Source organism: Triticum dicoccoides, chromosome 2A, assembly GCF_002162155.2.
Source record: "Triticum dicoccoides isolate Atlit2015 ecotype Zavitan chromosome 2A, WEW_v2.0, whole genome shotgun sequence".
NCBI lineage: Eukaryota > Viridiplantae > Streptophyta > Magnoliopsida > Poales > Poaceae > Triticum > Triticum dicoccoides.
The window spans coordinates 720,628,015-720,642,419 of NC_041382.1; the positions used below are offsets into that span (position 1 = coordinate 720,628,015).

General features: G+C 44.0%; 1 protein-coding gene across 4 annotated transcripts; it reads right to left on the reverse strand.

Moving 5' to 3' along the window:
- Positions 1–2,669: 2,669 nt before the first annotated feature.
- On the reverse strand, positions 2,670–8,200 carry LOC119356585 (beta-glucosidase BoGH3B-like). 4 transcript variants are annotated; one of them, XM_037623562.1, is made up of 9 exons: positions 7,826–7,960; positions 6,148–6,318; positions 5,533–6,040; positions 5,281–5,429; positions 4,443–4,686; positions 4,241–4,345; positions 3,981–4,163; positions 3,613–3,814; positions 2,670–3,275 (listed from the first exon to the last, which is right to left on the reverse strand). In XM_037623562.1, exons 2-9 carry the CDS (start codon positions 6,261–6,263, stop codon positions 2,785–2,787), a joined length of 1,998 nt encoding a protein of 665 aa, XP_037479459.1. In that variant the 5' UTR covers positions 6,264–6,318; positions 7,826–7,960; the 3' UTR covers positions 2,670–2,784. The 4 variants fall into 4 exon arrangements, with proteins under 4 accessions (XP_037479459.1, XP_037479458.1, XP_037479460.1 ...); XM_037623561.1 differs by lacking the exon at positions 6,148–6,318 and having other exon boundaries at positions 7,826–8,200; XM_037623563.1 differs by lacking the exon at positions 7,826–7,960 and having other exon boundaries at positions 6,239–6,318.
- Positions 8,201–14,405: the final 6,205 nt, after the last annotated feature.

Sequence of the window (14,405 nt, forward strand, 5' to 3'; positions counted from 1 at the left end):
GGAAGGGATTGGCGGGAAAATAAGGCGGGAACGGATTGGCGGGAAAATAAGGCGGGAAGGGGTTGGGCGGGAAACGGGTGGTGGGAAGGGGTGGGCGGGAAACGGGTGGCAACAAAATACAATTCAGCATGAGTCATGCAACTTCGGCCTAGGGATGACCAAAAAGTGACTTTTCGGCCTAGACTTGACCAAAAAGTCTATTTCGGTCTAAGTGTGGCCGAAAAGTACTACTTTGGCCTAGCTCTGGCCAAAAAGTACTACTTCGGCCTAGCTGTGGCCGAAAAATACTGCTTCGGCCTAGCTGTGGCCGAAAAGTACTATTTCGGCCTAGCTGTGGCCGAAAAGTACTACTTCGGCCAAAGAATGGCCGACGGGCTACTAGTTTTGGTTTTTTTGCATTACGTCCTATAGTTTCCGAAATTGCTACAAAAAACATGATAGTTTTGAAAAAAAATCCACTGAAAGTCTGCTCCATCAGAAGGAAAGCAGCCGGGATCGACTGCTCTGAGCTCGAGCAGGGAGCAACACCGGCGGCGGCGGCGAGAAAGATGACGAGGCTGCCGCAGGAGGAGGTGGATTCCATCCTCGCCGAGGAGATGGACGACGACCGTCTCCCTCCCGAGTACAAGGCCCTGAAGCGCCACAACCCTGACCTGATTCCTTCGCCGGAAGAGGAGATGGACGAGGACGTGGTGAGCTTCTACGACGTCGTGCGCGAGTTCTACGAGATTGGAGAGGATTTCAGGGAGTTCCAGGCCTGGGTCCGCGCCGAGTACGCCAAGAACGGCTACGTCGAGGTGGATGATGAGTACCTGCGCCATCAGAAGGAGATGGAAGCAATGAACGAAGAAGCACGCAAGGAGGCACTCAAAGGCTTCGATTTTTCAGGCTTGCTCGACTTGTAACTTGGTGCAGCATCAGCACCAGTCTGTGATGATTGTAGATAGATTTCACTCTTTCTCCGGTACTATCATCCATCGACTGTATTATTAGGCAACCAATGTAATAAGAATTCACTTTGTCGAGCAATCGGTTCTCTTCTTACATTGACAAAAGGGCGTTTTGTTTCAAATTCAGGAGTGTTCCTTCTGATGCGTATCATGTGTACTATCCGGCCAAATTAGCCTCTCTGTCTAATGTTGTGTAAAGACCTGGATGTATCAGGTTCCTCAACCTTTATATGACTCTGTTCAGCTTCACACTCATGCTTTCTCGCTTGCAATGACTGGCCTGTTCATACTAACTAGTACTCCCTCCGTTCGGAATTACTTGTCTCGGATATGGATGTATCTAGAACTAAAATACATCTAGATACATCCATTTCTGCGACAAGTAATTCCGAACGGAGGAAGTAACAATCATGATACCTGTGATGATTTTAGATCGATCTCAGTCTCTTCAGTCTCATCCATCGACTGTATTTATGACTGTAGTAAGCTAAGCACCAGCAAACGTCTTGTGTAATAAACAAGAACTCACTTTGTTTGCCATGAGCATCCGGCTCCCGTTCTTACACATTGGTTGTATTGCCGAAACTGGAGTTCTTGTGCTCTCGATCACCTCATTTATCTGTCACGTTTGTGAGAGGTATGAGAGGATGCAAAGTTTCAGACTTTCCACTTTCTATTTTACAAACTCGTTTTTATATTTTTGCTATGAAAACGAAACTTTCCACAATGTTCAGCTTCAGTACAACAATGTGGTTAGGGGCATACAAATCAAACGTCGCAATGTAATGACATCTTCAGAAACTTGCCATAATGTGTTGAACTGTTGTCGACAGATCTTGCAAGCTTTCTGTATTATTTGATTGCTTTTATACAGCTTTTGGTATTCAAATGAAAGGAAGTCTAGTGGTCCTGTTGTTAAGCTCATAGGAGCAAAGGGGGACGACAACGGCACTTGTTTTTGAGTTTGCTATTTCAAGAAAACGTTCGTACGAACATGCAAAGAACCAAATGATAGAGAGAACGGCAACTCAGATTCGCCATGTTGGGAGCCTCCTTATCCATATGGCGGCCTCCATAATCTGCTACCGGCACGCCAACCAAACTGGCTGAACAAAACTCGTGCACCCGTTTCCAGACGGTTGCACCCAGAGGCGAGTCTTTGTGTGTGTCAGTGTGTCTTCGCGATGGAGACATCATTAATAGTCAACATCCACTGAAACATATCTGTTGTCTGAGTTAGATTGATCGACGTCACCTACTAACTAAATGGATCGACTTAGTCTATTTGTCGCCAAGTAAAGCTCTGCAGAATTGAATATTAAGTGGGACAGCCCCCACTGAAACAAATTTCTGCTATTTGGGGTTATATATGGGTCCATTTTGTTGTGCTTACATCTTTTACCATCATCCAAAGAAAATGTGATTCCAAGAAAATGGTTCGGCTACATCATTCAAGAATGACACATTTCTAATATTTTTTCACTTCATCGTTGGTCGAGCCTTCAACTAAACACGCTAGACTTTCACATGATGACAGTACTAATATATTCCGTTCATGGCTTCTCTACACAAAACTTAGAACTGGCAAATCATATTCAACATGTCGTGTAAACAGAAGGGAAAACTAAAGTTGTATAAAATTCAAGTATTCGAAATGATATACTTGCAGTAGAAGTAGTCAGACAAATTATGTCTTGAACACCTTATACCATGTACTCGGCAACATAACTTTATTTCTCTTGTACATAACCCAATATTTAACTGTACAACACACATATGTAACAATATTCTGGTAATTCAAATGTATGATCGGCAAATATTTCATGACATCATGCTAAATCTCCATGGCTTTTGAACATTTGAGTCCATATCCAAAAGGAAATAATGGATCATAATTAGCACCTCCAATATTTATAGGCAGCTGGTCGTCATATCTAAACCAAGTTACAGGCAACGTGCCCACAAAATCATGGTCTCCAAAGAGGCAATCAGCAACTCCCATGCCCTCACTTCCGGGCAGCCAAGCGGCAACTAGAGCATCTACCTTCTCAAGTACTTGCGGCTCAATAACCAAGGGCCTTCCAGATATAACAATCACTAGGGTAGGGACTTTATTGGCAACACGAGTAATAAGATCGGAACCATTGAATGGAATACTGAGGTCGGTTCTATCCCCCAAGCTTTCTGCATAGGGTACCTCACCAATTACGACAACTGCATAAGAAAATTTGCCTGCTTCAATGGTAGCATCTATTGGGCATTCATCATACACAACTTCAGTTTTCACTTCCACAGATTGTTGTATGGCCTCTAATATGCTTGTACCTGTTGTTTTTGATAGCTTGATTAGCTTCTACATCACAGTACGGATTAAACTAGAACACATTTTTAATAAATAAAATGAAACAATTCCGAAACAACCACTACACAATATGTTCCAACGCAAAGAACTTACACTTCAATTTCTAAATAACAATTTCACATTTGTGTATGCAACATGGCACTTGAAAATGGGTCATAATTTATCCTTAACTACTAATCATCCAACCTAGAATTTCCAAAGAAAATGATTTTTATAGCAGGAAACAAGTAACTGTAAGTGTCCCCTCAAATGAAAGGTCGTGTTTAACATATTCCCCTGGAGTTAAAATTATTTGCTTACCCGGAGTAATCTTTCCACTATCACCATGCCAAGATATTGTCCACCCACCGCACTGGTATCCAACATTGTCAGCATGTGTCCCTGCGACGAGTATTCTTGTTGCATTCTTGGCTAAGGGGAGGAAAGGTTCCTTCCGATTCTTGCCATTTTTCAAAAGTACCAAAGACTTTCGAACAGCCTCACGTGCTAGCAGACGATGCTCCTGACGCATGCATGTCGTATACGGTGAGTGATATATTGTGTCACATAGTTAATCCAAAGAGAATTATAACCTCGTCCGCACATTGTATATGATGAGTGATGTCTAGTGTGAGAAGAATTGACAACAACAACAACATAATCATAGATGGGGGAAAATGCACTTTTACCTTGCAACCAATTACGTTGAGTAGAGCTGGATCTGAAAACGGATGCTCAAAAACTCTAGATACGAACTTAACTCTTAGAATCCTCTCAACGGCATCATCAATTCGTGATAAAGGTATCTCCCCCGTCTCCACCAAGAACACAAGATCTTCCAAGAATTTCTCAAATCTGAAAGGTATCATAACCTGTAGATTGCTCAACAAATGCAAAACAAGAGGTTTTTGCATAATATATGTTGTAATAGCCATTTATTGAAGAATACCATATCCATTCCAGCATTTACTGCTTGGGCAATGCAATGTCGATAATCCGACCCTCGAGGCTCGCAAAGATGGTCAATACCTTCCCAGTCCGACACCACAAAACCCTGTGAAACAAGAGCTTGCACATGTTGTCATGCTCACTGTTCACAACCAAAGCTAGCATCAATCTATCGACTAATCAAACACCATAGTCTCAGTTACCTGGAAGCCTAACTTGCCCTTTAAAACATCGGTGAGCAAATGGTGGCTGGCATGTAACGGCTCCCCATTCCATTGGGAGAAGGATGCCATGACCGTTGCCACCCCTTGACTTATACAATCAGGGTAAGGTTTCATGTGGATCCTTTCCAAATCGTCCAGAGAGCAAATGGTGTTCCCTTCATTGATCCCCTTGTGAGTGCCACCATCCCCTACATAATGCTTGGCACATGCAAGCACATTCTCCCTGCATATCACAAAGGAGGGGGCCTGTTTCTACTAATAGGTTTGTCGGCATATGCAAAAATAAATGTTTTTTTAGAAGTAGCTCTAGTGGTTATGCAAAAATAAATGTATTGAGCAACTTTTATAAGCTTGACCGAAAATGTCAACCGCGAGCCCAGACTAGCGCAGCCCAAAAAATATAAATGATAACATATTTATTTATTTTAATTATCTTTATAATTAAAAAAATTATTATACCTATTTTTATTGAAATATGTATTTTTTTGAGACAATTTATTGAAATATGTATATTAGATTTTATTAGGTACAGGCTTTTTTGGATTTTGGTACTGGGCTTCACGCAGAAAACTGGAGCCCAAGCCGGCTTAAGCTCTGGGCTTCGGGTTTGGGCCGTTGGGTTGGGCTGCCCATGCCTAGGCTTACTCAATCCTCTCCGGGGTTTGAAATTTCAACGTGCTTCAGCTAAAACTTTCAAGCTAGATTCAAACGAAAATGAAGTTAGATAATTAAAAATGATTTACGCAATAAAATCCAGTGAATTGTGATGGGAATACTTGCAGGACAATTTTCGAATATTTTCTGATTCAAACCGTACCTAACGGAATGGAGGAACGGGTAGCCATGGGGGTGGTCTGCCGGTGGCTGGCCCTGCAGGCCGGCGACGATGGTGGTGAAGGAGCGCACCATCTCCGGGTCCTCGCTGTAGCTCTCGTAGCATCTCCCCCACCTCGAATCCCTACAAACCTATGCATACATCACATCACCCACCACCACACATCAGTCTACGTACTATTTTCTTGCAGCTCAAGGGACGGCCGGAACCGGAAGGTTTGTGAGCTTGACTCACGGCGACGCAGGGGGCGAAGGTCCAGTGCATGCCGGTGGCGCGAACCTCGAGCGCCGTCGCCTCGCCGATCTTCCGCACAAGCTCGGCATCCCTGGAGGCTCCGAGGCCGACGTTGTGGGGGAAGATGGTGGCGCCGACGACGTTGTTGTTGCCGTGGACGGCGTCGATGCCGTAGATGATGGGGACGGCGAGGCGGGACGAGAGCGCGAGGCGCTGCATGCCGTCGACCACGCCGGCCCAGTCGGACGGGGAGGCGCCATCGAAGGGCGGCCTGCCGCCGCCGTTGAGGAGGCTGCCGACGCCGAGCTCCGCGAGGGCGCGGGGCGACGCCACGGAGAGCTCGACCTGGGCCATCTGCCCCGCCTTCTCCCGCAGCGTCATGCGGCCCAGCAGGTCGCGCACGCGCGCCTCCACCGGCGCCGACGCGTCCTTGTACAGCGGCCGCTCCTCGCCTTGGCCTTGCACTGCCGCCATGCCGGACGGTGAGTATTGCTTTTGTTCCGGGCACCTGGGAATGACAGCCAAAGTAGCAGCTAGTATTGATTTTGCCGTGCCAATCTCGGTGGGTTTACCTTGTATATGTACTCAACTAATCATCAAGCACGCTCACAATACCCGATTAAAGAAGTACTCCACGAGTTATCAGATAATGTGAGGATAATATGAGCTGATGCATCAAGATGGCAACGTGGCAATGGGGAGAAACCTGGCCGGCGGTATTGCTCTTTCATACCCGTCACAGTGAGTCCGTGACACAATCCCGGCCCGCTACCCGCACCCCATTACCTGACAACATACACAGAGTGTTGAGTTCAACCCAAGGATCGCTCACGTCAAAATATCATGAGCACACACGGTGATCTTTTTCCAGTCTCGCTAGGTCTTGATCGATTGAGACTTTTTATGTCTCGGTCAATATTATATTCGTGAGATTTTATATAGAGATCCATGCCATAATTTTCTTTAGCTTTTTTTTCTGTGTGTTATATCACTTGATTGAGACTTAGTTGCCTCTTAATCGACTAAAACCTAGATACCCTTTTTTAGTCAAGGCCTTGTATCGTGTTTTTTTATTTTCTTTTCTTTGTTTCTCAATTTTCCGGAGCATCAAACACCTCGGGCTAGCAAGCCGACTCGAAGTGAACTTCCTGACACAACACTGACTCAAACACCTCTCTTGAAAAAAAAACACTGACTCCAACACGTACGGACCGGTCCTACTAATACCCCAACGTAGACTAACTTGCTAGGAAACTCATCGTCACTTGCATCCATACATGTAGTACTAGGCCCTTCCGAATGCTTCAAGGTGTATCAGTGCTAAGAGTGCCACATAGGCAAAAAAATAATATGGTGGAGCAATTAATGATGGTGACCCCAGAAGGAAACGATGTTAAGCGTGTGATCCTATGCAAAGTGAGCATCAATCATTGCATGAAGGTCTTCTGGTGTTAAAACATTAAATGAGGAAGGCTTCGGGCGGTTTTTGTCCGTCATGAACAGTAAACCGATGAACAGTAAATTCGAAAAAAAATAACAAAAAAATAAAAAAAACTGAAAAATTATGGAATCAAAGTTTCTCGGGTGCACAAGGTGCATAATTTTTTTCATATTGTTTGGACATTCCAGGTGCTCACGAGAAAGAAAAAATTGTAAATATGTACGTTGGTGAACAGTAAATTAAAAAATAGCAAAAAATATGAATTTTTTTGGCATCAAAGATGCATGGGTGTGCAAGGTGCGTGCATATTTTCGTGCTCAAATGACATAGGAGGAGCTCTAGCCAAAAAAAATAGTGCACCTTTTCAAAGTTTCTTTCCCAGCCAATTATTGTTTTTTTGCCACGAGCTCCCACAATGTCTAAACACCATGAAATTTTGCAGACACATTGAGCACCCGAGCATCTTGTATGTCAACATTTTTCATATTTTTTGGAATTTTTTTTCTATTTTTTTCGAATTTACTGTTCACCAGCGTACATATTTATGGTTCTTCCGTTGTCACAAGCTCCTGGAATGTCTAAATAGAAAGAAAAAAAGCACGCACCTTGTGCACCCGAGGAACTTTGATCCCACAAATTTTCAGATGTTTTTGACATTTTTTAATTTACTGTTTGTCGGTTTATTGTTTATGTGGACGAAAACCGCCCGAAGCGGCGTGAGGGATGAAAACTATCCGGTTTTGATAACTGAGGGACGAAAACTATCCGATTTTGAGTTGACGGATGATTTCTAAATTTTCGAAAGAGTTTGAGAACGAGAAATATACTTATCGCAATTAAGATTATACTAACACAGAGGATGTCGACGACGGGGAGCCCAACGCGCCACATTGCGCCGGGCTGGTGAGGTGCCTGCGATGCGGTAGTCGACGGGGAGTCCGGGATACCGCTGCCACCGTAATGCGTAGGGCGGACCAGGCGCGAGCGGCAAGCAGCCGGTGAGGTGTTTGAGGCGGCGCCACGCCGGACATGGTGGGTCGACGCCTCAATGTGGATAGGGAAATGGATTATCAGCGGTTGGGAAGGGGATGCTGGAGCACCGTCGTCTACAGCGGCAGGCGGTGAGCTGCCGGGGATGGGCTAGCAAGCGGCTGCGTGCAGTGGTGTGGGTGCTTGTCTCGTGGAGAAGATAGGGAGTTCAAGAGGAGAAGAGAGAGCGGTAGAGGTTGGCGGCTGGGTCTGGGAGGGACCGAGTAAGAGGATGGATAAGGTTATTGTTTGAACCGTGGGACTTGGGCCGTGCTTCAAGTTGAATCGTGTTGCCGGTCGTGGAAAAGGCAGGGCCGCCATACAAGGGAACTGCTCGTAACTTCTGATTATTATTGTGTGTTTTTTGCGGGTATTATTGTGTTTATTTGTCTTTTCAGTTTAATTTTTGCCTTTTCTATTTGATTAAACACGGAAATTATTAAGAAATGTACTATCTTTGAAAAATATACACAAACATTTACGAAAAACATGTGAACAATTTACATGAAAATTTTTATAAATACGGAAACCCTTTTTAGTTAAATGAAACTTTTCAAATATGCACTGAACAATTTTTAATACATGATAGAAAATAATTATACTATGAAATTTTTGATTGTGTGTTGAAGAACAATATTTTAATCTGCAATCAATATATTTTAGTACACAATGAACCTTTTTGATAAACATGATGAATAGTTTTTTAATACATGATGCAAAAAATTCATTACTACATGGACATTATTCAAGTACAAGATGAACATTTTCTAATATAGGGTAAATATAATTTTAATACATGATGAACCTTATTGCATGATGAGTAGTTTTTTAATATGTAGCGAACTTCTGTTAGTACATGATAAATGTTTTCATATTGCACAATGAACAGAGTTTAAATATATGCTGAACGATTTTTAATACATGGTTTTATATACATGATGAGCATTTTTTTTACTACAGGACGCACATTTTAAAATACTAGATGAACTTTTTTGTAAAATACATGGTAAACTTTTAAAAATATGCTTTCAACATTTTTAGTAGACGGTTAACATGTCTGAAATACAGTATTAATTTTTTTCACACATCATAATATTTTTTTAAAACACAATGAACTTTTTAAAATACATGATTAACATTTATTAATACATGGTCAACATTTTTAGTATACAATCAACACTATGAAAATACACACTAAATATTTTCTAAATACTCAATGCATTCTTTTATACATGATAACCATTTTATAATGCTAGCACAATACTCATGCATTGCAACGGAACTATAAAATACGAGGAATTAGCTCACTGTTCATGTGTTTCGGGCTGGGGCGGGCTCGGGTTTGAGATTTTGGAGTAGGGCTCGACAAAGTCCGGTGCGACGAATTCCCAGGTTTAGTCTTAATGATCTTGAAAATGTTTAGACTATACAAGTCGGATGTTCTACCAAAAACCGAGATCAACAATTGCGGGTTTTTCCCCGGAGAAAATGGAGTTTTATTCAAGATTTATAGAGTTATAATCACGAAGCACTAGATCATCATTACAAAGTGGGATATGTTTAAGCCACACCACTGTGATACTTTTTGTGCGACTATATTTTTGCGAAATGATGTGCTATTCTAGTAGTAACAAACGCAGGTTACTACTAGTACACCATTCACCTAAGCTGGGTAATGGCACAAAAAAAGTATACCGAATATAATATGCCAACTAGATAAGTATGGTAGACAACCTCTTGAGGTAGAACTCCTAACTATGGAGGCGAAGATATCACTTGCGCATCCACAGGCAGTGACAGGTCAATCTCAAATTAGTCACTTTGCATTCACCTCTCTCATATTTTATTTTTTAGATCCAAACAAAGCATACAAAAGAAATCTTACCTACTACTACCCTAGTCACTCTTCGTTATCGGAGAAGTCCACGACAACGGTGTCGGGCGCCGACTGGATGGGCGGGTAGGAGGGCTCCGGCTCATCCTCCTCCTACTCGACTTCATCTATGTAGGCGAGCATCTCCGCCTCCTCTGTGGCCTGTTGCGCCTCCATCTCCTGCCGACGATGGCGTCTGGCCTACGCAGCTAACTCCGACAGGAGGGAATCGAGTATGGCATGCTGCTCCGCCTGCAGATCCCCATCGCCAGTGTCCCCCACATCCTCCTCCTCCTCCTCCTCCCCCACCTCCTCCTCCTCCTCCTCCTCCAACTCCTCCTCGGGATCCACTGCATCTGGAGGTAGCCCCGTGGCGATCCGGACTTCGCGCCTAGCCCGGATTTGCTCAAGGAGCTCGACCCGGCGCTTCGGCGTCAGAAATGGCTGGCTCCTCACCCAGCGGCGTGGGGGCATGGCTACTAGGCGGACGGGTGGAGTGGAAAGTGGCGGCGGTGACGGACAGAAGGAGGAAAATGTGGATGGATGATAGGGTTTCGGTGCCGCCGGTCGACTTAAATAGCTGGGCTAGGCACTATGCGGCCCGTCGGAGCTGCGCCACGTGGCGCTACCGGTCCGACGGAGGAGACGAGTTTCAGACCGCCTGGTTTCAGGGTGTTTTTGACTGGGACCCCTTCGTCGGTCCGATGTGGCGGGCATGCCCGGGCGCCCTCATATCCGCCTCATATTTAAGCTGGATATGAGGGGTGTCGGTCAGTCAGGGTGTTTGAGGCCGTTTAAGGTGTTCGTCTGGATAAAAAAATATGACCGGTCAGTGACTGGGTGATCCGTTCGGACGTTTGAGGAGGGTTTGAGGCGCCCGACTGTAGAGGCTCTTACAAACAGATCGTAGTAGGTTGTTATTACATGATCTCAAGGATACAATAATCATTTTATTTTTTTAGGTGAATACAATAACCATTCTTCAAACAGAAGCCAGCCAGCGCGCACACACCGGTCAGTGGCGTGATGTGTGCGTGCGTGCGTCAGTGCCGACGCAGGCAGGATGTCGTCCTTTGAAAAGAACAACGTAAACATTGATTACAAGCAACATATTTTTTGAGCTCCATCGAGCTTGACAGTGAAAAAAGAGAGTTTTGCTACTCAGTTAGCTAAGTTTTAGTTATGTCTCATTTACATGTAATGTGACCATCCGGTTACAATGCCTTCGGGTTTTTTTTTCTTAATCTGATTGTTTGTTGTCATAGGCTTGTCCAGCGACTCAGGCTGCCTGTTTATCTACAATTTGTTTGTCGCTTGGATGTTCCATGTTGGACTGGAATATTTTTTCCTTGCAAAAAAAAAGTGTATGTCTTTTTTTGTCTGCAGGACGAGCTGTTTTAGTTGTTGCTTCCTCCCATCCTCTCTCATTTCCTTTTTGACAACGGCGATTTATTTTACTTTTGTTTATTTTTATTTATTTTTTCAAGAAAAACTTTCGGTATATTTATCAACTGTCAAGGTAGTACAAAGAACATCAGAAGTAAAAAATACATGCAGGTCCGTAGACCATCTAGCGACGACTACAAGCACTGGAGGGGGTCGTCGCCGTCTCGTCATCCTGAGCAGGACACAAACCCTCACAAAACTTGAAGGACCATCTAAAAATGGATCCCTCCCGCCGGTAAGGGCCGGATCCACCGTGTTGCCATGGCCCTAAGGCCACCGAAGACGAGGCGGAACGACACCGACGCGGGTGGGAGGCAGAGAAACCCTAGGCTTTTGGGGGGAGGAGGCTTGGCTCCTACAAATTAATCATTGCAAACACATCACAATCATTTACCTATAGCTCAATTGGCTCGATCAACTCACGCGGAACACTTTGGACTCGGGGACTTTTTTGTGCCGTCTAAGGATATATAATTCTTACTTAGATGAGATTTAGTTTTGTTACATACCGAACTAGTTTCAAATTTGGGTCGTAAGAACATGTTTACAAAGAGAGTTTACAACTGCAAGTTCTTAACTGAGGCAACTGCAAGTTTTCAAGTCGGATTGTTGTGGAATTGCATGTCTACCACTAGACATGTAACTGGAAGCGTTGTAGACTGCAACTGGGGCATAAGGGATTGTTGGACCAGTTGCATGTTCACCACTAGACACGAAAATGTAAGTGTTGTAATGCATCCGCAACATGTATGGCCACTGCGACCTCAACTGGGGACTAGGGGGGGGGGGTTGTTCGACCAGTTGCATGTCCAACACTAGACATGCAACTGAAGATGTTGTAACCTGACTATAATTGCATTGACTACGATGTGACTGTGACTAGGGCGGGAGGGGATTGTCTGACCAGTTGCAAGCCCACCACTAGACACGCAACTGTAAATGTTGTAACAATCGCAACTTGTATAGCTACAATGCGACTTCAACTAGGGACTAGAAGGGTTGTTGGGCCAGTTGCATGTCCACCACAGACATGCAACTATAGGCATTGTAACCCGATTACAACTACGCGGTCACAATGCGACTGTAATTAGGGTGGTAATGGCATGTCCACCACTAGACATGCCACTCCAAGCGTTGTAACCCGATATCAACTGCATGGACACAAAGCGACTGTAACTGGGATAGGGAGGGGGCTGTCAATCAGTTGCATGCCCATCACTACACATGCAAGCGTTGTAATCCAACTGCCACTGCATGGGGCATAAAGTGACTACAACTGGTGTCTGGAAGGGATTGTCAAGTTTCGTTGCATGTTGACCACTAGATATGCAACTGCAAGCGTTCTAAATTGGCTGTAACTACATGGATGTAAAAAGACCACAACTTGCATGCCCGTCATTAGACATACAACCGTCGTTGTTGTAACCTGGTTGCAACTACATGGACACAAAGGGATTGCAACTGTCACTTTTTAAATGGAGTCACAACTTCATATTTTCAAGGGGGGACGCAACCGCAATTTTCAAACGGGGTCGCAACCACAAGTTTTCAAATGGGTTCGCAACTGCCTTTTTTTTCAAGATTCGCAACTACAAGATTTCGAATGGAGATCACAATTGCATGTTTAAAAGGGGTCGCAACTGTAAACTTCAAAATGGGATTGCAACTCTAGATTTTCAATGGGGTCGCAACCACCTGTTTCCAAGGTGTCAACTGTAAGGTATTTTTTAGCTGATGGCTACTATTGTATTTTAATTAACGACAATTTCCAAGTTAATGAACATATTTCTCAAACTTGTGAACACTTTTAAATTCACATTGAAAAAAATCCCAATTTTTTAGAACTCCTGAATAGTTTTAAAAATGTACGAAGATTTCTAAACATTTGCGATTAAAAAGAGTACAATTTGTGAAGGAAATATGCCCTAGAGGCAATAATAAAGTTATTATTTTTTTTCCTTATGTCATGATAAATAGTTATTATTTATGCTAGAATTGTATTAACCGGAAACATAATACATGTGTGAATACATAGACAAACAGAGTGTCACTAGTATGCCTCTACTTGACTAGCTCGTTGATCAAAGATGTTTAAGTTTCCTAGCCATTGACATGGGTTGTCATTTGATTAACGGGATCACATCATTAGGAAAATGATGTGATTGACTTGACCCATTCAGTTAGCTTAGCACTTGATCGTTTAGTTTGTTGCTATTGCTTTCTTCATGACTTATACATGTTCCTATGACTATGAGATTATGCAACTCCCGTTTATCGGAGGAACACTTTGTGTGCTACCAAACGTCACAACGTAACTGGGTGATTATAAAGGTGCTCTACAGGTGTCTCTGAAGGTACTTGTTGGGTTGGCGTATTTCGAGATTAGGATTTGTCACTCCGATTGTCGGAGAGGTATCTATGGGCCCTCTCGGTAATGCACATCACTTAAGCCTTGCAAGCATTTCAACTAATGAGTTAGTTGCGGGATGATGTATTACGGAACGAGTAAAGAGATTTGCCGGTAACGAGATTGAACTAGGTATTGAGATACCGACGATCGAATCTCGGGCAAGTAACATACCGATGACAAAGGGAACAACGTATGTTGTTATGCGGTCTGACCGATAAAGATCTTCGTAGAATATGTAGGAGCCAATATGAGCACCCAGGTTCCGCTATTGGTTATTGACCGGAAATGTGTCTCGGTCATGTCTACATAGTTCTCGAACCCGCAGGGTCCGCACGCTTAACGTTACGATGCCGGTTGTATTATGAGTTTATATGTTTTGATGTACCGAAGGTTGTTCGGAGTCCTGGATGTGATCACGGACATGACGAGGAGTCTCGAAATGGTCGAGACATGAAGATTGATATATTGGAAGCCTATGTTTGGATATCGGAAGTGTTTCGGGTGAAATAGTGATTTTATCGGAGTACCGGAACCCCCAGGAGGCTATTGGGCCTTATGGGCCCAAGTGGAGGAAGAGGAGAGGCGGCCAAGGGGCAGCCACGCGCCCCTCCCCCCCCCCAAGTCCGAATTGGACAAGGAGGGGCGCCCCCCCTTTCCTTCCCCCCTCTCTTCCT

Coding starts and splice junctions, on each gene's coding strand:
- LOC119356585 (XM_037623561.1), bottom strand. CDS start 8,004: ATGTCCGGCGTGGCGCCGCCTCAAACACCTCACCGGCTGCTTGCCGCT. Junction 4,687..5,280: donor CCGTTCCTCCATTCCGTTAG/GTACGGTTTGAA, acceptor TGTGATATGCAG/GGAGAATGTGCTTGCATGTG. Junction 4,346..4,442: donor AGGGCAAGTTAGGCTTCCAG/GTAACTGAGACT, acceptor CTTGTTTCACAG/GGTTTTGTGGTGTCGGACTG.